This window comes from Anomaloglossus baeobatrachus, chromosome 2, assembly GCF_048569485.1.
Source record: "Anomaloglossus baeobatrachus isolate aAnoBae1 chromosome 2, aAnoBae1.hap1, whole genome shotgun sequence".
Lineage (NCBI taxonomy): Eukaryota > Metazoa > Chordata > Amphibia > Anura > Aromobatidae > Anomaloglossus > Anomaloglossus baeobatrachus.
The window spans coordinates 140,549,262-140,574,018 of record NC_134354.1 but is presented as its reverse complement, the minus strand read 5'-3'; the positions used below and the strand labels follow the sequence as shown (position 1 = coordinate 140,574,018).

General features: G+C 48.0%; 1 protein-coding gene across 1 annotated transcript in view; it reads left to right on the top strand.

Moving 5' to 3' along the window:
* The window catches only part of EIF2S3 (eukaryotic translation initiation factor 2 subunit gamma), an 83,070-nt gene extending 58,550 nt beyond the window's left edge, over positions 1-24,520 (top strand). The window contains exons 7-12 of the mRNA XM_075335400.1: positions 3,256-3,390; positions 11,891-11,985; positions 12,424-12,568; positions 13,250-13,419; positions 13,530-13,702; positions 24,107-24,520. Of these exons, the coding sequence (XP_075191515.1) occupies positions 3,256-3,390; positions 11,891-11,985; positions 12,424-12,568; positions 13,250-13,419; positions 13,530-13,702; positions 24,107-24,170 (782 nt within the window). The 3' untranslated portion in view covers positions 24,171-24,520. The remainder of the gene's footprint in view (positions 1-3,255; positions 3,391-11,890; positions 11,986-12,423; positions 12,569-13,249; positions 13,420-13,529; positions 13,703-24,106) is intronic.
* Positions 24,521-24,757: the final 237 nt, after the last annotated feature.

The window sequence follows — 24,757 nt, the reverse complement described above, 5'->3', positions numbered from 1 at the left end:
GGAGTTGTTGCCACAATGAGACAGGCTAGAAAACCATCCTCAGCTAAGATCTATCACAGGACGTGGAAGATATTCTTAGCGTGGTGCTTGGCTCAAGGGTTTTCTCCCTGGCCATTTGCATTGCCAATTTTTCTTTCCTTCCTGCAGTCTGGGTTGGAAAAAGGTTTGTCCCTTAGCTCGCTTAAGGGTCAAGTCTCCGCGTTATCCGTATTCTTTCAGAAGCGCTTGGCACAGCTTTCTAAAGTACGCACGTTTCTCCAAGGAGTTTGTCATATCGTTCCTCCTTACAGACGGCCATTGGAACCCTGGGATCTGAACAAGGTTCTCCTTGCTCTTCAAAAGCCGCCTTTCGAGCCCTTGAAAGAGGTTCCCCTTTCTCGGCTTTCACAAAAGGTAGTTTTTCTTGTAGCGGTCACATCTCTTCGAAGAGTGTCCGAGCTGGCGGCGTTATCTTGCAAATCTCCCTTCCTGGTGTTTCACCAAGACAAGGTAGTACTGCGTCCAATTCCAGAGTTTTCTCCCAAGGTGGTTTCTTCCTTTCATCTCAATCAGGATATCACTTTGCCATCTTTGTGTCCGCATCCAGTTCACCAATTTGAAAAGGGTTTACATCTGTTGGACCTGGTGAGAGCACTCAGGATTTACATTTCTCGCACGGCGCCTCTACGCCGTTCGGATGCGCTCTTTGTCCTAGTCGCTGGTCAGCATAAGGGATCGCAAGCTTCCAAATCCACCCTGGCGCGGTGGATCAAGGAACCAATTCTTCACACATACCGTTCTGCTGGGCTTCAGATTCCATCTGGACTGAAGGCCCATTCTACCAGAGCCGTTGGTGCGTCCTGGGCGTTGAGGCATCAGGCTACGGCTCAGCAAGTGTGCCAGGCGGCTACCTGGTCGAGTCTGCACACGTTTACCAAACACTATCAAGTGCATACCTACGCTTCGGCAGACGCCAGCCTAGGTAGACGGGTCCTTCAGGCGGCGGTGGCCCACCTGTAGGAAGAGGCTGTATGACAGCCCGTTCATGTGGTATCTTTTTACCCACCCAGGGACTGCTTTTGGACGTCCCACTGTCTGGGTCTCCCAATTAGGAGCGAAAAAGAAGAAGGGAATTTTGTTTACTTACCGTAAATTCCTTTTCTTCTAGCTCCAATTGGGAGACCCAGCACCCGCCCTATCTGTTTTTAGGGTTTCGTTTTTTCGGGTGCACATGTTGTTCACGTTGTTTCTTAAGTTCTCCGATCTAGTTATCGGATTGAATTTGTTTTTGAAACTGTTATTGGCTTTCCTCCTTCTTGCTTTGGTACTAAAACTGAGGAATCCGTACTCCTACGGGAGGGTGTATAGCCAGAAGGGGAGGGGCCTTACACTTTTAAGTGTAGTTCTTTGTGCGGCCTCCAGAGGCAGTAGCTATACACCCACTGTCTGGGTCTCCCAATTGGAGCTAGAAGAAAAGGAATTTACGGTAAGTAAACAAAATTCCCTTCTTTAAATGAAACCATAAGTTTTACCATATAGTGTACTGGAAAACGGCAAAAAAATTCCAAGTGCGGAAAAATTGCAAAAAAAGTGTGATCGTACAATAGTTTTTGGGATATTTTATTCACTGTGTTCACTATATGGTAATACTGAGGTATCTCTGTGATGCCTCAGGTCGGTGCGAGTTTGTAGACACCAAACATATATAGGTTTACTTGTATCTAAAGGGTTAAAAAAAATTCACAAGCTTGTCCAAAAAACGTGGCGCACGTTTTGCGCCATTTTCCAAACCCGTAGCGTTCTCATTTTTCAGGATCTGAGGCTCAGTGATGGCTTATTTTTTGCGTCTCGACCTGACGTTTTTAACGGTACCATTTTTGCGCAGATGCTACGCTTTGATCGCCTGTTATTGCATTTTGCGCAAAATTTGCGACGACCGAAAAACGTAATTTTGGCGTTTGGAATTTTTTTGCCGCTACGCCGTTTACTGATCAGATTCATTGATTTTATAGTTTGATCGGGCATTTGTGAACGTGGCGATACCAAATATGTGTGTATTTTTTAACCCTTTAATTTTCATTGGGGTGAAAGGGGGGTGATTTGAACTTTTAGGGTTTTTTATTTTTTTTTTAATTTTTTAAAACTTTTTTTTTTTACTTTTTTTTTTTTTTTATTTTTATTTTACTAGTCCCCCTAGGGGGCTATAGCGATTAGTAATCCGATCGCTTTGCACTATCTGCAGATCTCAGCTACAGAGCTGAGAACTGCAGATTTGCTGCTTCACTTTCAATGCCGGCTGTATTCCGGCATTGAGAGGAAGTGAGTCATGTTAGCTACAGGCGTCATCACATGACCCTGTGCTACCATGGCAACCATTGAAAGTTACGTGATCATGTCACGTGACTTCCGGTGGGGGGCGGGGTAAGTGACTGTCATGGCGGCAGCCTTTTACATATCGCTGCCAGATTTTGGCAGCGAAATGTACGGGGTTAATGGCCGCGGGTGGAAGCGATTCCACCCGCGGCTAGCAGGCACACGTCACCTGTTGATAACAGCTGATATGTGCACGGATCGCCGCCGGCGGCAGGGGGCGGGGCTTACCGGCACACGATCCATGACGTACCCAGTACGTCATGGGTCGTTAAGGGGTTAATTGCTACCGGAGCAGCTTATAATAGATGCACTAAAGTAAGGCTATGTGCGCACGTGTGCGTATTTCATGCAGTTACGCTGCGATCTGCACCGCAGCGTAACTGCATGCGTCCTGCGTCCCTAGCACAATCTATGAAGATTGTGCATGAGACGTGCGCACGTGGCGTATTAGAACGCAGCGATTCGGCTGCTGCCCGAAGCGTGCGTTCTAAGAAGTGACATGTCACTTCTTTCAAGCGCTCTGCATGCTGTCTATAGGGAGAGGCAGCATGCAGAGCCCACGAATTCTGCAGGCACCAGGTGCTTTTGAACGGAGCTTTTCAGCTGCGCTCTGAAGCTGACCTTTTGTGTGCGGTGCAGAGCGCACACGTGCGCACATAGCCTAACTGCAAATATAACTAATTTTATTTTTAAATAATCCGTGCCAAAGGTGGTTGTTTTCTTTTTAACACTGGACTACTTTTTTTAAGGTCTTAGCAGTGTTACTTTTAGTGAAAAGCTTCTGGGACTCTTCAGAATATGGATGTAAATAATAGAATCTTCTCTTATACATAGATATCTCTATTAGTGTACGCTTCACCTTCTTCAGGAGTACTGTGATTACGACTTTTTCTGCCTCTACAGGTACAGTAGCGGAGGGTGCACCCATCATTCCAATCTCTGCTCAGTTGAAGTATAATATTGAAGTTGTATGTGAATATATTGTAAAGAAAATCCCAGTGCCTCTGAGAGACTTCACATCTGAGCCCAGACTTATAGGTAAGTCCTCAAATTCTAAAAAAAATGATGGCCTTTGGAATAAGAATAATAAGACCAAAACCATGCAGACATGAAAAAAAAACTTGGTTCTTTTAAAGGATTAAGGCTACATGCGCACGCTGTTTTGTTTTTTTTTGGTTTTTTTTGCTGGTTTTTTTTCTGCGTTTTTGGCTGCAGTTTTGTTGTTAGAACTTTATGACATTTGACTTCCCAGTAAAGTCTATGAGAAGTCAGATTTGCTGTGCACACATTGCAGTTTATTTGTCAGAAGTTTGTGACAAAAAAATGCAGCATGTTCTGTTATGATCCGGAACCATGGAAGACAACCATAAATCATTGGTAAAAGATGACAAGAGCATTGGCAACTAATCTGGCCGCCTTCCCCTTATTAACCATCACAACTAGAAGTAGCCGAGGGGTGAACTAACAACCTGTGCACCGCGAACCCAGACGGAGAACTAGCTATCCTAAAGGAAGGAAAGATGAATAACTCTCTGCCTCAGAAAATAGATAAAGAATAGCAAGCCCCCCACATTCAAAGACTGCGGTGATATAGGAAAACACAATACACAGATGATAGGATTAACAAAAGGTGAGGCCCTACTGACTAAATAGGACAGGACAGGAAAGGGACTGATGGTGGCCAGAGAAAAACCCTGCAAAAAATCCAACAACCTGATAGTACAAAAAGGCCCTCAGATCACTAGATCTGAACTCCGTTTTATACTAGGCGCTCTTGTCATACCAATGAACAGAAAGCAGGAACCATTACAAATTCAAGAAGCAACAAATACATGGACATATAGGAGTAATACTCCAAACATAGCTGCAGGGAGCTTCCCAGCTAAGCAACTGAGAGGGAAGATCCCTGCATGCAAATAAACTGAAAACCACCACAGCAAATGACAAACTCGGATAAGCACAAAAGGACCAAACAAAAATAAGAGCCAAGCACTTATCTGGGGTAGATGTGGTCTGGAGCAGGATGAAGCAGGCTGGTGAACAAAGAACTGACATCCGGCATAGCCTGCTAGCAGACCAGGGTTTAAATAAGCAGAGAGTTAGCAATGGAAACGCCCATTGCTCAACACACCTGGTCTCTGTCCAAACCATTCCTGGCCACAAGAGGGAGCCTCACAGCAGCCAAAGCATAACTGAGATTCACAACAATGTTCATTCTTCCTGCGTTTTTGTCAACATTTGTCACAAAAACGCATGTTGTGAAAAACGCACCTACAATTACAAGCATTTTTTGTGACATTTTCAGGCTCTCTGACAAGGTGCAGGTTTGGCTGCAGTTTGTGAACACAAAAAGATGCAGCGTGCGCATGTAGTCTTTAGATAACGAATGTTAAACTGGATCTTTTGCCCAAATGTGATGGTGGCAGTGAATCTGTGCTGACTCGTACCACTTTTATTAGGGAAATCAGTAGGGAAAATGTCATTAGAGGTAAGACATGTGCAGTCTACTCCGCTCAAAGAGAATTTCAAGCTGATAACCTTAAGGCTACATGCGCATACTGCATCTTTCTCTGACGCCTCATTGGGGGACACAGGACCATGGACACAGGACCATGGGTGTTTATGTTGCTTATCCATAGGAGGACACTAAGTAGATGCAAAGATGTTAGCTCCTCCCCTGCAGTATACACCCCCTGGCCCAGCCAGGCTACTTCAGTTTTAGCTTAGTGTTTATAGGAGACACATCTCTGCAGACTACTACAGCAAGAATTTTTTGTTTTTAGAGGGGGACGGTTCCTTTGGGGACAGATTTCCCAAAACCATCAACAGGCGGGAACGCGGAGTATCGCCTCCCCGTACCCCCTCCTGCGACGCTGAATCCTGGGCTGTTATTCACTGAACGACAGGTCTCATGGCACTGATTTTCCAGAGCCCAGAGCAGATGAAAACTTCCTCAGCCCTCTTGCAGGCTCTGAGTTGATACACGTTCTGCATCAAGTGTGACTAGGCATCAGACTGCCATCTCCATCAGACTGCTATCTCCCCAGGAGCTGAGGTGAGATCATTCCGATTTTTCCAGAGCACAGAGCAGATGAAAACTTCCTCACTCCCTCTGGCAGGGTCTGAGTTGATACAAGTTCTGCCAGCAGGCGTCAGAATCTGCACACTGGCTCCCTGACAGGAAATTGGAGCAAAGGTCACACTGACTGGATGCACATGGGCTGTGATTGCAGACTCCTGCATAGCATTCCACCTGTGGCGGGGGGAGGGGAGAGCTCCCAGGACTACACCTGCGGTACACTTAGAGGGTTTTTTTTCTGTCCACCATTGTTGTGCAGGGCTGGAGGGGGGAAGGGGGAGTCCCTTCCCTCCATTTTTTGTTTTTTTGTTTATTATATTTTCTCATGCCTTCTTGTCAGAGCTAAGCCCCGTCCCCTCCAACACTCGATAAGCCACGCCCCCCCCTCACACAGGATCTGCAGAGCATTGCTCCCTTTTGTTGTGATCAAAGCCTGTGGGCGTGTCTCAGAGCTGGCTTCCTCCTTCCCACAGGAACTGTGACACAGGAGGAGGGGGGGTAAGGGCTATCAGTTTTCTGGGTGAGTTATAGCCTCACTTGCATATTAGCTATGCAGAGCTTTGCTCCCTCATTACAATCAGTTTGTGGCTCATCAGCCAGGGGCTGCAGTCACATGTTTTATGCTCTGCACAACTACAGGAACAACTATAAGACGCTGATCTACTAGGGAATGATAGCACCTCTTCCTTCTGTGAGTCCGGTGCCCCTGTAGCTTACCCCCCACCACCACCACCGCAGCAACCGCTGCCAGCCCAGACCCTACGGCTCCCAGTCCCCCGGAATGGGCACAGTTCCCAGAACCTGGTGCTGGCTATGCAACATCGTCCTCACACCCCTCGGGGTCCCTGGACAGAACGCAGCCTGATGTCACCTCTATAGAGGGTCCTTCTGATAAGAATCAGCCCTCTGCTTCACCTGTTGCAGATCAGAAAAAGGACATGACCCCCATGGTTCTCCCTCTGGGGTACACAGATGGGGTTCTCCCACATGTTCCGCGGTCTCTGAGGAGCCGGAGGAAGGGGAATGATGTTTGTACCAGGATGATTCCTTGGTTTCAACCTCCCCGAGCGATCATGCTGCGATGCACTTATTGCAGCAATCAACCAAAACTCTGCATGTGGAAGATCTCCCATCCACTATTACTGACCCTGCGGTCTCCTTTTAAAAGGGTGAAGAAACCTCAAAAAAAAAAAGGGATTTTAACGCCGCTTCGGTATCCGTAAACTCATGGAGTCCCAGTACCCCTTTGGCTTAGCTGTCTCTAAGGGCTGGGCTGATCCGGACTCGGTGGACCCTCACCCGGCTTCCGCCTGCCTGAAGGACCACTCCTGTCTTTTACTTGATGGATCCTCCTTCAAGGAACCGACAGACAAGTGGAGCAGCTCGATCGCTCTGCCTCGAGGCCGCGGGTCCCTCTCCCTTTCCGTGTGGGTCGCACAGGCACCAGGACTACCAGTTTCCCTTAGACCGTCACAGATGTAACAGTTCACATTGCTGCGGCGGCAGAGTACCTCATGCAGGCCTCCCTTGGCGCTGCTACCTGCGCAGTTATTGCCGCCTCAAATACCATAGCCTTCCGTAAGGCCCTCTGGTTCCGATAATGGAGAGCAGACTCGGTCTCTAAGAAGCCTCTCACAGTACTCCTTTCCAGACCGATGGTTTGCCGATCATCTGGACAGGCTCTTTTTTTGTCTGATGCCACGGGAGGAAAAGAGTACCTCCCTCCCCCAACTCTAGCCCAGGATGTTTTCTACTAGACACGCAGGGCCCGACCTTCTCAGCCCTCCTCGAGTCCACATCGTCCTGGCAGTCTAGACAAAGACCGAGGAGTCTCGTCCTCCTCCATCTGGGCCGCCGCCTCGGACCACAAATGGGTGTGATACCCTGTGTCTTCCAGTTAACACATTGAATTCTGGACCCGATCCCCTGGTCAGTCTTTTCTCTCAAACCGCCCCCCCCCCCCCATCCTACCCCAAAGGCACCAAAACACCACGAGGCCTTCTCCTCAGCAGTCCACTCCGTCCAAACGGCGGGGGTGATGGTACCTATTCCGGACGGCGAGAGGTTCAAGGCCTTCTATTCCAACATCTCGTGGTCCTCAAAAAAGGACGGGTCAGTTCGTCCTATCCTGGACCTCTTACACCTGAGCAAACATGTGCACGTAAGGAGATTCAGAATGGACTTCCTAGGGTCCATTATTACCTTTTTATGGTCGAAGGAGAATTCCTTGCCTCCCTAGCTATCAGGGACACGTACCTGCACATACCCATCGCTCCAGCTCACCAAAAGTTCCTCCGCTTCGCGGTTCAGGACTTCTTTTTTTCTTTTCTTTTTTTTTTTTTTTTTTTTATTTGTGGCCCTACCCTCGGCTCTGCCACAGCACTAAGGGTCTTAACTAAGGTCATGGCAGCCGCCATGAGTGCCCTTCACGCCAGGAGAGTGGCTGTTCTGCCTTGCTTGGATGACCTCCTCATCAAGGGCTCAACCACCGTGCAGATCTCTGTGGGCACCCTATCCCGCTTAGGGCGGCTTCTGACTCCAGTCAAATCATCCCCGGTCCCGTCAAAATCCGTCACCTCCCTAGCCATGTCCCTGGACACTCTTCGGGGCTTGATATTTTACCCTCAAGACAAGGCGACTGCTCTACAACAAGCAGTACACTGCCCTCTACATACTCCTCTCGCTCCATACGATTCAGTATGAGAGTGCTAGGTAGGATAGCGGCGGCTATAGAGGCAGTGCTGCTCGCTTAGCCACACCACCGCCCACTGCAGCTTGCGCTTCTAGCTGCCTGGGACAAGAGCCTCTTTTCCTTGGACGAACTTTTCACCTGACACCTTCAGTCAGGTATGCGCTTTGCTGGTGGCTTCAGTCCTCTTCCATATCGAGAAGGAGTTTTTCTCCCCCAAGTGGACTGGCTACTCCTGACCACGGACGTCAGCCTCTTAGTCTGGGGAGCAGCGTACTGGCTCCACACTGCTTCGGGACGTTGGACACCCCAGGAGTCTTCCCTTCCCAGAAATCATCCTGAAAATCAGCGCGATCGTCTCGCGCTCAGGTCATTTCCCCCCTTCTGCTAGCAGGTAGTTTGATTCGGGTCCAATTGGACAATGCAACAGCTGTGGCGTAGGTCAATCGGCAGGGAGGTACCAGCAGCAAGACAGCTTATCTCGAGGTCCTTTAGGATCCTCATCTGGGCCGAATCGACGGTGGTCTGTGTTTTCAGCGTTACACATACCGGGAGTAGAGAACTGGGCGTCGGACCTTCTAAGTCGCCAAGGACTGGCTGCCGGAGAGTGGTTTCTCCACCCAGAAGTGTTCCCACACATCTGCACTCACTGGAGTACACCAGACGTGGATCTAATGGCCTCAAGGTTGAACACAAAGGTACCCGCGTTCTTAGCCAGGTCACGTGATCCACGGTCCATTGGCGCGGATGCTCTAGTCTCCTGAAGTCGTTTCAGTCTGCCGTACATGTTTTTCACCTCTGCCCCTGCTGCCGCGAGTAATCAGGAAGATCAAGGCAGGAGGAGTCCCGGTGATACTAATAGCACCGGACTAGCTCAGGTGCGCCTGGTATGCTGAATTAGTACAATTGCTCATGGCGCATCGTAAGCATCCCAGACCTGCTGACCCAAGGGCCCAATTTCCATCAGAACTCCAGAGCCCTGAAGCTGACGGCCTGGCCATTGAGACCTGGACTTTAACAAGAGCGAGATTCTCTCCTGCGGTCATCTCCACCATGTACAGTGCCCGAAAGCCAGCCTTCATCCCGTTTTTACCACCGTACGTGAAAAACTTTCCTTTCCCAGTGCAGGGAATCTAATGTCCAACCTATGCCTCTGGCGATCCAAAGAATTCTTTTTTTTTTTTTTTTTTTTGCAGTCAGGTTGCAAAAGGGGTTGGCCCTCAGCTCCCTTAAGGGGCAGGTTTCATCTCTCTCGATATTCTATCAATACCGCCTAGCTTGCAGTTCGTAAGTCAAGACTGTCCTCAAGGGTGTTTCCCATCTAGTTTCCCTGTATAAACGGTCGCTGGACCCATGGGACCTCAATCTCGTTTTGGACGGTATCCAGAGGTCCCCTTTTGAACCTCTTAAGGAATCTTCTCTTGCTCTTCTCTCCTGGAAGGTAACATTCTTAGTGGCGATTACATCCATCAGACAAGTTTCGGAACTGGCAGCACTCTTTTCGCGAACCCTTTCTGATCTTTCATCAGGACAAGGTGGTTCTACGTCCCCTTCCGGATTTTTTTCCGAAGGTTACTTCCCCGTTTCATATGAACGAGGACATTGTGCTGCCTTCCTTTTGTCCACATGTCCATGGGGTGGAAAGGGTTCTATATTCGCTAGACCTTGTGAGGGCTCTCAGATATTACGTACCTAGGACAGCCCCTTTAGGAACATAGCCTCCTTGTTCGTCATTCTTGAAAGGCCTAAGAAAGGAGAGGCAGCTTCATAGGCAACGCTGGCTCGCTGGATTCGCCCTGTGATCCAGAAGGTCTACCGCTTGCAACTCAAGCCCATTCCTAGTGGGCTGCGGACTCATTCCACGCGAGCAGTTGGCGCCTCTTGGGCCATTAGACATCAGGCTTCAGTGGAACAGAGGTGTAAGGCTGCGACCTGGTCTTGCCTATATACTGTTTCAGAGCATTACTGAGTCCATACCCAGGCTTCGGCTGAGGCGAACCTAGGTAGGAAAATTCTGCAAACAATAGTGGAGTACCTATCTCAGTAGGCGCTCCTGGCTATCTGGAACTGGTTCCTAGTCCTTGGGTTGCGTTGTTGTTTACCCACCCATGGACTGCTTTTGGACGTCCCATGGTCCTGTGTCCCCCAATGAGGCGTCAGAGAAAAACGGATTTTTGTGTACTCACCATAAAATCGTTTTCTCTTAGCCATCATTGGGGGACACAGCACCCTCCCTTTTGCCCTGTTGGGCCTTAGCTTTTTTCTGTCTCAGTACTTTTTTTGTTATGAGTATTCACTCACGTTTTTTGTTACTTGTTCTCCTACTGCTTGTGTACTAAAACTGAAGTAGCCTAGCTGGGCCAGGGGGTGTATACTGCAGGGGAGGAGCTAACATCTTTGCATCTACTTAGTGTCCTCCTATGGATAAGCAGCATAACACCCATGGTCCTGTGTCCATGGTCCTGTGTCCCCCAATGATGGCAAAGAGAAAACTATTTTACGGTGAATACACAAAAATCCATTTTTTTGTGTTCACAAACTGTAGCCAAAACTGCATGTTGTCAGAGAGAGCCTGGAAATGTCACAAAAAATGATTGTAATTGTAGGTGCGTTTTTGCTGCGTTTTCAGTGCGTTTTTCACAACATGCGTTTGTGCTGCGTTTTTGTGACAAATTTTGACAAAAACGCAGAAAGAATGAACATGCTGCATTTTTTTTTTTGTTACAAACTTTTGACAAAACGCTGACAAACTGCAATGTGCGCACAGCAAATCTGACTCCATAGATTTTGCTGGGAAGTCAAATGTCAAAGTTCTGACAACAAAACTGCAGCCAAAAACGCAGTGTGCGCATGTAGCCTTAAGGGAACCTGTCAAGTCCAATATGCACCCAGGACCACGAGCAGTTCTGGGTGCATATTGCTAATCCCTACCTAACTGTCCCTGTATCTAGTAGCATAGATTAAAAGATCTTTAAAAAAAATATTTCTAAAAATCTTTAATGTGCTAATGAGGCTAGGGACTAGTCGCAGGGGCATTACTTCCCTTAGTTAGTTGGCCCCCTTAGCATGTTGGCACACCCCTGGGGTGTACGAGCATGCTAATGAATGTGCAGCGTCAGAGACATGGTTGCGCTCATCTCTCTGCTGCCACCGCTGGTTTTCGCCTCAGTGCGCATGATCAGAAGTCCCTGGACTTCCAGTCATGCGTATTATGTACACAAGCCAGAGGAAAAGAACGCGATCAGCCACCCATGTACTAAAACAAGTGATGACCTTTATTAGACAAGTGAACAATGGTAGCAAGTAATACAAACAAACAAGGGGGCGCCATTCCAAAAGGGTAAACCTGAATATTAGTTAGCGTCAATGCTAGACAAAAAGTAATGACCCCAAAGTGTACTTAGTCTGTGCACTCACATAGGGAGAAATGATGAAGGTCCATTTAGGAGTAAATATACTTGCATAGAGGACCATTTAAAGTATTATACACTCACCTATATGAATCAGGGTAGACTGGTAGGAATGGCGTCCGCCCCAACGTCCATTTCGGCTGGACGTCCCCCCCCCCCCACTCCCCCCACCACCACCTCATGTTCAGGTTTGTAAATTTTTTGTCTAGTGGCATTGGATCAATGTATGATTTTTGGCTATGTGGTCCATATCTTTCTCTACAGCTGTGGTACAGTACAAGTAGCACAGCTCTATTGGCAGTACCTTGTGACCTCATTAGAAAGCTATTTTAACGGCCTCATATTTTTCTGTCATTTCAGTTATCAGATCTTTTGATGTGAACAAGCCAGGATGTGAGGTTGATGATCTTAAAGGTGGTGTAGCTGGAGGCAGTATTCTAAAAGGCGTATTAAAGGTATGGCTACTAGTATCTAATCCAGACTTGTACCCACTACCAGAGTAACGCTGGGACCCCAAATATGTGACATTAGTTGAGGTTTACGGTCTCATTGCCTGTGCATGTTGTAACGTGCCAAAATATTTATGACCTGGTTGTTTATACTAGAAAAATGTGTGGCATTTCCATAGGATAAAGGTTGTGTCATGGTGTGCACGCAACAAATGCAATAAACAAAAATAAGGCCTAACTGACAAATATTGGCAAATGGCAGACAGATGAACTACCCACAGCCCCCGGATGAGGGCAGGCCACCCACATCAGCCAATTATTGGCTTGCACTTTTTGAGCCTGATATTGTTCCATTTAGCCAGTTCAGCCATTGTAATGTGCTGTAATATTTTAAGGCTATGCTACAATTTGATATCTAACATATTTATTTCTTTTAATTCTTAGGTTGGTCAAGAAATAGAGGTTCGCCCTGGTATAGTTTCGAAAGACAGTGAAGGAAAGCTCATGTGCAAGCCTATCTTCTCTAAAATTGTGTCTCTGTTTGCTGAACACAATGATCTACAATATGCTGCTCCCGGAGGCCTTATTGGTAAGCGTCACTACAGCCAGAGATTTTCTACCTTCACCAATAGTGTGCTTATAGACTGCTAAATGTAGATTTAAATAAACAAAAAACAAACCTGCTCTTTACTGTGCCTGAATCCAGTGCTGTCTGTGCCGTTGCCCTGATCTCTGAAGTATTAATGTAACATTAACCGCGCTGCAGCTAAGCACTGATCTCAGCAGGTCTGCCAATGTTGCTGAAATCCATGATGGGCTGCAGCACTGTTGGTGTGATGGTCGTAGCAGCCAAACAAGAGAAATTAGGGCAGAGGCACAGACGCAGCACTAGACCCTGGGAGGGTAAAATTAACGCAATAAGAAGTGTAAGGTTAATATTGTTACGTGGCAGTAAAATACGGGTCCATCTGGTCTGTATAAACCCCAAGCCTCAGAGTATTTCATGTGTGCAGTATCCGTGGCTGAAATATCACTGTGAGACATATAGATTGGATAAGATCCATGTGATGATGTTATGGACGCATTACTGAGGCCGTTTGGAGACTAAAGAGCACTGTGATGTACCAAGTGACATTCAGTGGAAACTAAATTATGGTCCTTGACTCATGTGACAGCAATTTCTGTTGACTTAACCCTCTCTTTAGACTAGCATTGTAATGATTTATAACGTGCACTGAAGAATGATTTGTCTACTTTCCTTTTTATGCAGGTGTTGGTACCAAGATTGACCCAACTTTGTGCCGTGCTGATCGTATGGTTGGGCAAGTATTAGGTGCAGTTGGAGCGTTGCCTGAAATTTTCACAGAGCTGGAAATCTCCTACTTCCTCCTCCGGCGTCTCCTTGGAGTACGTACAGAGGGCGATAAGAAGGCTGCAAAGGTAAGGGCATAACCAGAACAAATGGCAAGCTTTCCAGGCTTGAGCTTCATTGTAGTGTGTCCATATTTGCATCTTTAATTGCTAAGAAAAATGTATATTTTGTCTTTCAGGTTCAAAAACTGTCTAAGAACGAAGTTCTGATGGTCAACATTGGTTCTTTATCCACCGGTGGTCGTGTCAGTGCTGTGAAAGCTGATTTAGGAAAAATTGTGCTTACAAACCCAGTGTGCACAGAAGTAGGGGAGAAGATTGCTCTTAGCAGAAGAGTTGAGAAACATTGGCGGTAAGATTAAATATAGTCAAAGTTGTTTTGGATTACTGTAAAAAAGAAAAAATGCATTTTAAATGGGCTTGGCACCTATAGCAACCATACTAGCACTGTACCTATCATTGGTGTAGTGCCTGAGAAAATAGCTTTAAAGGGGTGGTTCACTATTCTGCAGTAGTGACCACAAGTGTAAAACTGATAGGGAAGGCTTTTTCTAAATACGTTGATCAGCCAATCTTGCCTGTAAGCGGTGCTATTGCGGTCCGCTCATCCCCACGAAGTGACCCCCGAGGCTCTGTGATGTCAGGTTAACGGGACATCACCAGATCCCAGAGGTCACGGAGCCCAGGGGGACGGGGGGGGGGGGGGCCGCAATAACGCCGCTCACAGGCTGAAATGGCCGAACATGGTATTTAAAATAAGCCTCCCCTATCAGTCTTACAGAGGTGTTGTCACTATTGCAGAGTAGTGAACCACCTCTTTTTTTAATTGATATGCAAATGAGGAGGCTTTGGTTCACCGTTGGCCAAGAGTTTGGTGCTCCATTACGACACCCCATTTACATACTGGGGCCTTCCCCCCCACTTACCTGGAAGTGGTATAAACCAGCAATTAAAAGGTCGTGATTACTACAGTAATGTTTAACCCCTTCAGCCCCCGGGCACTTTCCGTTTTTGCGTTTTTGTTTTTTGCTCCCCTTCTTCCGAGAGGCGTAACTTTTTTATTTTTCCATCAATCTTGCCATATGAGGGCTTGTTTTTTGCGGGACGAGTTGTACTTTTAAATGAAACCATAAGTTTTACCATATAGTGTACTGGAAAACGGGAAAAAAATTCCAAGTGCGGAAAAATTGCAAAAAAAGTGGGATTGTACAATAGTTTTTGGGATATTTTATTCACCGTGTTCACTATATGGTAAAACTGATGTGTGGGTATGATGCCTCAGGTCGGTGTGAGTTTGTAGACACCAAACATGTATAGGTTTACTTGTATCTAAGGGGTTAAAAAAAAATCACAAGCTTGTCCAAAAAACGTGGCGCACGTTTTGCGCCATTTTCCAAAACCCGTAGCGTTCTCATTTTTCAGGATCTGAGGCTCAGTGATGGCTTATTTTTTGCGTCTCGACCTGACGTTCTTATTGGTACAATTTTTGCGCAGATGCTACGTTTTGATCGCCTGTTATTGCATTTTGCGCAAAATTTGCGGCGACCAAAAAACGTAATTTTGGCGTTTTTGAATTTTTTTGCCGCTACGCCATTTACTGATCAGATTCATTGATTTTATATTTTGATAGATCGGGCATTTCTGAACGTGGCGATACCAAATGTGTGTATTTTTTATTTTTTTAACCCTTTAATTTTCAATTGGGTGAAAGGGGGGTGATTTGAACTTTTAGGTTTTTTTATTTTTTTTTAATTTTTTAAAACTTTTTTTTTTCTTTTTTTTTTTTATTTTACTAGTCCCCCTAGGGGGCTATTGCGATCAGCAATCCGATCGCTTTGCACTATCTGCAGATCTCAGCTACAGAGCTGAGAACTGCAGATTTGCTACTTCACTTTCAATGCCGGCTGTATTCCGGCATTGAGAGGAAGTGACTCATGTTAGCTACAGGCGTCATCACATGACCCTGTCTACCATGGCAACCGCCGAAAGTCACGTGATCATGTCACGTGACTTCCGGTGGGGGCGGGGTAAGTCTCACTGTCATGGTGGCGCCCATATACATATCGCTGCCAAGACTTTGGCAGCGAAATGTAAGGGGTTAATGGCCGCGGGTGGAAGCGATTCCACCCGCGGCTAGCAGGCACACATATCAGCTGTTGATAACAGCTGATATGTGCGCCGATCGCCGCCGCCTGCAGGGGGCGGGGCTTACCGGCACACGATCCATGACGTATCTAGTACGTCATGGGTCGTTAAGGGGTTAATCACCTAGAGGGTGTATCATTTTATTTAGTATCTAGAAAAAGAACGTTGAGCGATAAAACGGGGCCCGTGATCTGCATTACCAGGCACCTTACTACTCTTGCGCCTACTTATTTGAATGGGTGCTTGCTTCTAGTACCAAATACAGCCATACAGATATAGATTGTGGTCAGTCTTCCAATGGAATAAGAACACCACTCCTTGTATTCATCATCAGTTGGGACACCAAGGTTTTAGTTTTTATTAAGGAGTTGTACACCCCTTCTTAATAAGCCTGTTTCCATATGCAACTAGCTAATCAGTGTGTCCATGCTGCAGTAACAACTATCCAGGATCTCTGTAAACCATCCTTTCCGTTTAGATCTCCAAAGCAAGATCTATTTGTTGCATCCCTGAAATAATAGTATAGAACCACCTCCATAACAAGACATATAAAGTCTAAAGAAATCAAAAACAGGTTAGCACCTTCTAACAAAATAAAGCAAGTGTGAATAGGTACAAGCTGCGACTGCATAATACACAAATAAAAGATAACAGCAGCACTCTGTAAGCGCTAAGATGTCTGCAAACCTTGAATATGGGAAATTTAACCTGCATTACTGCTATATAGAATTATAAATTTTAGGTACTTGATGCACAAAGTGGTCAATTCATGTGCGCCCACCAGCCACGACAAGGTGACCCTTTTTCCTTTAGGACCTTAAATCTAATACAAATCAAACATGCCTTTCCCGGGCCTAGAAATTCAAAGAGCAGGTAGGATTATTCACTAGCTAAAAACAGCATACCATGCTATGTTTATAAATACTAGGTTTAGGATCCTACTAGCGCAAGGTCGCCTTATTTTGGCTAGTGGGCACACACAAAATGGAGGTGCTTGGTTGACAAAGTGGTCATTTCATAAGTATTTCCTACATTGTAGTAATTCAGTTTTATAGTCCAAATATTCCATGTATACATTTGCATGTATTTCTTTTTCGCTCCTAATTGGGAGACCCAGACAGTGGGTGTATAGCTACTGCCCTCTGGAGGCCGCACAAAGAACTACACTTAAAAGTGTAAGGCCCCTCCCCTTCTGGCTATACACCCTCCCGTAGGAGTACAGATTCCTCAGTTTTAGCTTTGTGCGCAAGGAGGTCAGACACGCACGCATAGCTCCATTGTTTTTAGTCAGCAGCAGCTGCTGACTATGTCGGATGGAAGAAAAGAGGGCCCATAAACAGGGCTCCCAGCATGCTCCCTTCTCACCCCACTGTATGTCGGAGGTGTTTGTAAGGTTGAGGTACCCATTGCGGGTACGGCGGCAGGAGCCCACATGCTGATTCCTTCCCCATCCCTTTTTACAGGGCTCTGGGTGAAGTGGGATTTACTGGTCTCCAGGCACTGAGACCGGGCTCCATCTACAGCCCCTGGAGAAGATGCTGGATGGAGCGGAGTACATCAGGGACATGGCCCTGCTTCCTCAAGGTACTCTGTGTCCTCGTGCATTTGGCGCTCACACCGCAGCATGCTGGGTGTTGTAGTGCGCCGGGGGACATCTGCGCTACGGCGCTTGTGCCATGGCCTCATTCAGCTTAGCTGAAGCAGGCACACTTCCAGGAATCGGTCGCGCCGGCCGCTGGGACTGCGGCGCGGCTGGCACTTGTGGTGCGCCGGGGACTTCAGCGCGGCCCGCGCTTTTACGGCGGCCGCGCTGATAACTCGAGTCCCCGGCTTTTGCGGCCTGCTTCCGTTCGTTCCCGCCCCCGGACCTGCCAGTCAGGAGAGGGGCGGGACGCTGGCCACGTTTAGGAATCGGTCATGCCGGCCGCTGGGACTGCGGCGCGGCTGGCACTTGTGGTGCGCCGGGGACTTCAGCGCGGCCCGCGCTTTTACGGCGGCCGCGCTGATAACTCGAGTCCCCGGCTTTTGCGGCCTGCTTCCGTTCGTTCCCGCCCCCAGACCTGCCAGTCAGGAGAGGGGCGGGACGCTGGCCAGTGCATCAGCGCTGAGGGCTGGAGTCGTTTTTACATACTCCAGCCCTCCCAATCGGCACAGAGGGGACACTGTTTCCCGCACTTTTGTTTGGGAACTCCCACGGACCGCCCCTCTCCACAGACGCCGGCAGCCATTCCTGCTGACACGCTGAGCTGCAGAGGGGAGCCGGGGAGACCCAGACAAGGAATTCTGCAGCCTCTTACCCGCTATTCAGCGGGCGGTAAGCAGCCCTCAGGGCTCACCCCCTCTTGTGCCAGTACTATTCTTAGTATTTTGTTGCTACAAATACTTTGTATTGCATAGCGCTGGTCGCCCTTTGGCTATAGACTCTCTCACATTGCAGAGAGCCAGCAGCATGTCGTCCGCAAAACGCAAGGGTGCCAAAGCACAGACATTATATGCTTCCTGCACCGCATGTGGGACTTTTCTACCGGCAGGCTCCACGGACCCCCATTGTGTGCAGTGCTCGGCCCCTGCGGCGCTTGCACAGTCGGGACCTCTGCTGGACGTGACCCAGGGTGTACCACCTGTGAATGCTGTCCAGGTGACAGGAACTGAGTTTGCAGCTTTTGCTGACAGAATGTCTCACTATGTCACAAATTCTTGACACATTGCGAGCTAGGCCTGTACTTCAGGCCACGGACACTGTGCAATCATTGCCCCCTGGTCCCCCTCAGCTCCAAGCTCCGGGTCGGGCATATACACCTCAGGGTGAAGACTCTGACTCGGATGATGGCCCCGGGCAGCCTAAGCGGGCTCGCTATGACGGGCCTTCACATTCATCTCAATGGTCAGGATCCCAGCGAGATGAATCTATGGGTGATGAGGCGGACGTAACTGATCAGGATTCTGATCCTGGGACCGCTCTCAATCTAGATACACCAGATGGTGACGCCATAGTTAATGATCTTATATTTAACATCAATAAGATGTTAAATATTTCCCCACCAGCTCCTCTTGTGGAGGAGTCAGCTTCGCAGCACGAGAGAATCCATTTCAGATACCCTAAGCGTACTTTAAGCACTTTTCTGGACCACGCTGACTTTAGAGACGCAATCCAGAAACCCCACGCTTATCCTGAAAGGCGTTTTCCTAAACGGCTTAAAGATACACGCTATCCTTTTCCCCCTGAGGTGGTCAAGGGTTGGACCCAGTGTCCAAAAGTGGATCCTCCAATTTCCAGGCTTGCAGCTAGATCCTTGGTTGCAGTTGAAGATGGAGCGGCACTTAAAGATGCCACTGACAGGCAGATGGAGCTCTGGCTGAAATCCATCTATGAAGCGATTGGAGCGTCATTGGCGCCTTCTTTTGCAGCCGTATGGGCACTCCAAGCTATCTCAGCCGGGCTTGCGCGAGTTGACTCCGTCACACGTGCATTTGCCCCGCAGGTAGCACCATTGACCTCGCAAATGGCGGCATTCGCGTCGTACGCGATTAATGCTGTTCTTGACGCTACAAGCCGCACGGCAGTGGCGTCAGCCAACTCCGTTGTTTTGCGTAGGGCCCTGTGGTTGAGACATTGGAAAGCAGATTCTCATTCCAAGAAGTGCTTAACCAATTTGCCTTTTTCTCGTGACCGATTGTTTGGAGAGCGTTTGGATGAAATCATCAAACACTCCAAGGGTAAGGACTCATCCTTACCGCAACACAGACAAAACAGACCCCAACAGAGGAAGGGTCAGTCTGGTTATCGGTCCTTTCGAGGACCGGGCAGGTCCCAATTCACCTCGTCAAAAAAGACTCAAAAGGACCAGAGACGCTCAGATTCTTGGAGGTCTCAGTCACGCCCAAAAAGGGCAGCCGGAGGAACCGTTGCCAAGACGGCGTCCTCCTGACTTGAGGTCTCCGATTCCCACACCCGCGGTCGGTGGGAGGCTTTCCCACTTTGGCGACATCTGGCTGTCACACGTCAAAGACCGTTGGGTGAGGGATATTCTGTCTCACGGGTACAGGATAGAGTTCAGTTCTCGTCCGCCAACTCGTTTCTTCAGAACTTCTCCCCCACCAGACCGAGCCGATGCTCTGTTGCAGGCGGTGGCCGCTCTAAAAGCGGAAGGAGTGGTGACCTCCGTCCCTCTTCAGGAACAAGGTCACGGTTTTTACTCCAATCTGTTTGTGGTCCCAAAAAAGGACGGATCGTATCGGCCCGTCCTGGATCTAAAGTTGCTCAACAGACACGTAAAAGTCAGGAGGTTCCGGATGGAATCCCTACGCTCCGTCATAGCCTCAATGTCTCAAGGAGATTTTCTAGCATCAATAGATATCAAAGATGCGTATCTCCACGTGCCGATCTCACCAGAGCATCAGCGTTTCCTACGCTTCGTCATACACGACGAACACCTGCAGTTCGTAGCGTTACCTTTCGGTCTGGCAACAGCCCCCCGGGTCTTCACCAAGGTCATGGCAGCAGTAGTAGCTGTTCTGCACTCGCAGGGTCACTCGGTCATCCCGTATCTAGACGACCTGCTTATAAAGGCACCCTCTCAAGAGGCATGCCAACACAGTCTGAAGGTGGCACTAGACACTCTCCAGAGTTTCGGGTGGATTATCAACTTTCCAAAGTCTCATCTAACCCCGACCCAATCTCTGACTTATCTTGGCATGGAGTTTCATACTCTCTCAGCGATAGTGAAGCTTCCACTGGACAAGCAGTGCTCGCTACGGACTGGAGTGCAATCTCTCCTTCAGAGCCAGTCGCACTCACTGAGGCGCCTCATGCATTTCCTAGGAAAGATGGTAGCAGCAATGGAGGCAGTCCCGTTCGCGCAGTTTCATCTGCGCCCTCTACAATGGGACATTCTACGCCAATGGGACGGGAAATCGACGTCCCTCGACAGGACTGTCTCCCTCTCTCAGACTGCCAAGGACTCTCTGCGTTGGTGGCTTCTCCCCACCTCATTGTCACAGGGAAAGTCGTTCCTTCCCCCGTCCTGGGCAGTGGTCACGACGGATGCGAGCCTATCAGGGTGGGGAGCGGTGTATCTCCACCACAGGGCTCAGGGGATGTGGACTCTGGAAGAGTCCACCCTGCAGATCAATGTTCTGGAAATCAGAGCAATCTATCTTGCCCTGCGAGCCTTCCAACAATGGCTGGAAGGCAAGCAGATTCGGATTCAGTCGGACAATTCCACGGCGGTGGCGTACATCAACCACCAAGGGGGAACACGCAGTCGCCAAGCTTTTCAAGAAGTCCATCGGATTTTGACGTGGGTGGAAAGCAGAGCGTCCACCATATCCGCAGTTCACATCCCAGGCGTGGAAAACTGGGAAGCAGACTTTCTCAGTCGCCAGGGCATGGACGCAGGAGAATGGTCCCTTCACCCGGACGTGTTTCAGCAGATCTGTTGCCGCTGGGGGACGCCGGACGTCGATCTGATGGCGTCACGACACAACAACAAGGTCCCAGTTTTCATGGCACGGTCTCACGATCACCGAGCACTGGCGGCAGACGCCTTGGTTCAGGATTGGTCGCAATTCCGACTCCCCTATGTGTTCCCACCTCTAGCATTGTTACCCAGAGTTCTCCGGAAAATCAGGTCCGACTGCCATCGAGCCATACTCGTCGCTCCAGATTGGCCAAGAAGGTCGTGGTACCCGGATCTGTGGCATCTCACGGTAGGCCAACCGTGGACACTACCAGACCGTCCAGATTTGCTGTCTCAAGGGCCGTTTTTCCATCTGAATTCTGCGGCCCTGAACCTGACTGTGTGGCCATTGAGTCCTGGATCCTAGCGGCCTCAGGTTTATCTCATGAAGTTGTTGCCACAATGAGACAGGCTAGAAAACCATCCTCAGCTAAGATCTATCACAGAACGTGGAAGATATTCTTAGCGTGGTGCGTGGCTCAAGGGGTTTCTCCCTGGCCATTTGCATTGCCAACTTTTCTTTCCTTCCTGCAGTCTGGGTTGGAAAAAGGTTTGTCGCTTAGCTCTCTTAAGGGTCAAGTCTCCGCGCTATCCGTATTCTTTCAGAAGCGCTTGGCACAGCTTTCTAAAGTACGCACGTTTCTCCAAGGAGTTTGTCATATTGTTCCTCCTTACAGACGGCCATTGGAACCCTGGGATCTGAACAAGGTTCTCATTGCTCTCCAGAAGCCGCCTTTCGAGCCTTTGAAAGAGGTTCCCCTTTCTCGGCTTTCACAAAAGGTAGTTTTTCTTGTGGCGGTCACGTCTCTTCGAAGAGTGTCCGAGCTAGCGGCGTTATCTTGCAAATCTCCCTTCCTGGTGTTTCACCAAGACAAGGTAGTACTGCGTCCAATTCCAGAGTTTTCTCCCAAGGTGGTTTCTTCCTTTCATCTCAATCAGGATATCACTTTACCATCTTTGTGTCCGCATCCAGTTCACCAATTTGAAAAGGGTTTACATCTGTTGGACCTGGTGAGAGCACTCAGGATTTACATTTCTCGCACGGCGGCTCTACGCCGTTCTGATGCGCTCTTTGTCCTAGTCGCTGGTCAGCATAAGGGATCGCAAGCTTCCAAATCCACCCTGGCGCGGTGGATCAAGGAACCAATTCTTCACACATACCGTTCTGCTGGGCTTCCGATTCCATCTGGACTGAAGGCCCATTCTACCAGAGCCGTGGGTGCGTCCTGGGCATTGCGGCATCAGGCTACGGCTCAGCAAGTGTGCCAGGCGGCTACCTGGTCGAGTCTGCACACGTTTACCAAACACTATCAAGTGCATACCTACGCTTCGGCAGATGCCAGCCTAGGTAGACAGGTCCTTCAGGCGGCGGTGGCCCACCTGTAGGAAGAGGCTGTCTGACAGCCCGTTCATGTGGTATCTTTTTACCCACCCAGGGACTGCTTTTGGACGTCCCACTGTCTGGGTCTCCCAATTAGGAGCGAAAAAGAAGAAGGGAATTTTGTTTACTTACCGTAAATTCCTTTTCTTCTAGCTCCAATTGGGAGACCCAGCACCCGCCCTATTTGTTCTTAGGGTTTCGTTTTTCGGGTGCACATGTTGTTCATGTTGTTTCTTAAGTTCTCCGATCATGTTATCGGATTGAATTTGTTTTTGAAACTGTTATTGGCTTTCCTCCTTCTTGCTTTGGTACTAAAACTGAGGAATCTGTACTCCTACGGGAGGGTGTATAGCCAGAAGGGGAGGGGCCTTACACTTTTAAGTGTAGTTCTTTGTGCGGCCTCCAGAGGGCAGTAGCTATACACCCACTGTCTGGGTCTCCCAATTGGAGCTAGAAGAAAAGGAATTTACGGTAAGTAAACAAAATTCCCTTCTTTATTGTATACAGGGTGCTACTGTATTCTTTGTTCTCTAAGACATATAAAGTCAGTTCTTTATAGACAGCAGTAAATTGGGATATTTTTTGGGGGTTTTTTAATTAATTCACTTTTTTTTTTTTTTTTTTTGCAAAGAAAATTAAAAAAAAATTAAAAATGTATTTTTCTTTTAAACTTTATTAAATTTTGATATGACAAAAAACAAATGTACTAAAAACAATATCCTTTACAGATTTTACCCAACAAATCCACCCACCCCTCTCTGTGATTAATTTATACTAAGGACATTTCTCATGCACGCTGAATTGGCTGCATTGGTTTATTTCTTTGTGTTATACAAACACCATTCTGCTCCTTTAATAGAAGAAGAAAATGTTTGAGTTTCCCTTAAGGCTGCTTTAGACATAACAATATCGCTAGCGATGCCACTCATTAAAGCACCCGCCCCCGTCGTTTTTGTGTCACGGGCAAATCGCTGCCCGTGGGGCACAATATCGCTAGGACGCGTCACACTACTTACCTTACAAACGACGTCACTGTGACCGCCGAACAACCTCTTCTTTAAGGGGGCGGTTCGTTCGGCGTCACTACGACGTCACCATGCAGGACACCAATAGCAGTGGAGGGGCAGAGAGGAGGCGCTGGATCGTCACTCCCACCTCGTTGCCGGAGGACGCAGGTACGTTGTTCGTCGTTCCTGGGGTGTCGCACGTAGCGATGTGTGCTGCCTCAGGAACGATGAACAACCTGCGTCCTGAACGAGCAACGATATTATGGAAATGAACGACGTGTCAACGATATGGTGAGTATTTTTGATCGTTAACGGTCACTCGTACGTGTAACACGCAACAACGTCTCTAACGAGGCCAGATGTGCGTCACTAATTCCGTGACCCAACGATATCTCGTTAGCGATGTTGTTACGTGTAAAGTGTCCTTTAGACTTCCGCTTAGACCAAGTTGAGCCCGTCCGAGCGAATGATTGCTCATTACGCACATAAAGCTCCCAAGTATGGTGGTGCTCCCTCATCACTAGTGAAAACCTCCATATACTGAGAAGATTCACATTGTTAAGTGATTGCAGAACAATCGGGGTCTCGTAGAGTGATCTCCCTGTACATTTTCTCCTCCTCACCATGTGGAAGTTCCTTGTTGCTCTCGGCAGTGCAGCCTTCATGGGTGTCCAGATATCATTACCCTGATCACTTTTGTATTTTGCCATTTTATACATTGTGTTGACATCTTGTTTTTTTTTTTTCTCTTCTTCCCTCTGCAGTTTGATAGGCTGGGGTCAGATAAGAAGAGGAGTGACCATAAAGCCGACCATAGATGACGACTAGAGACAAACACCCCGATGCTGCTAAAATGTTTTTTTTTTAAAAAAAGAGACACTTGCTTTATATTTATTCGGCAAGTGCTACCTACACGGATAATTAACTCTTCATGCGCCAGAAGTCTAACATTTACAGGCCCCGATTTCTAATTTATAACTGAGCAGGCTCTCGGCACAAGAACACTTGATGCTGACCAGACACCGCCTGCCGCGTAACACTCACATTGTATGCTTTTCTTACAAAGTATAATACCAAACGTTTTTTTTTTCCCTTCTTATTTTGCCTGAGGTGGTCGGAGCCCTCAGGAATTCTCATCAATGAATGAATGTCCTCAGAATAAACTTAAAAAGACCAAACGATTTGTTATCCTTATTAACTGGGTTTAATGCAAAATGTCAGTACAATGGTTTTATTAGAATATAGTTTAGGCCACTAAATGAAGAGATTAGCTATAAACCAGATAAATGTGAGTGAACAAGAAAAATCATGAGTGGTGACCATTTGTGTCAATGGGGCCCTTGTAACAAATGGCCCTGAATCCACAAGACCTGGAGCTTTTCTTTGCTCCTCTAACAATGAAAACCCCTAAGGGT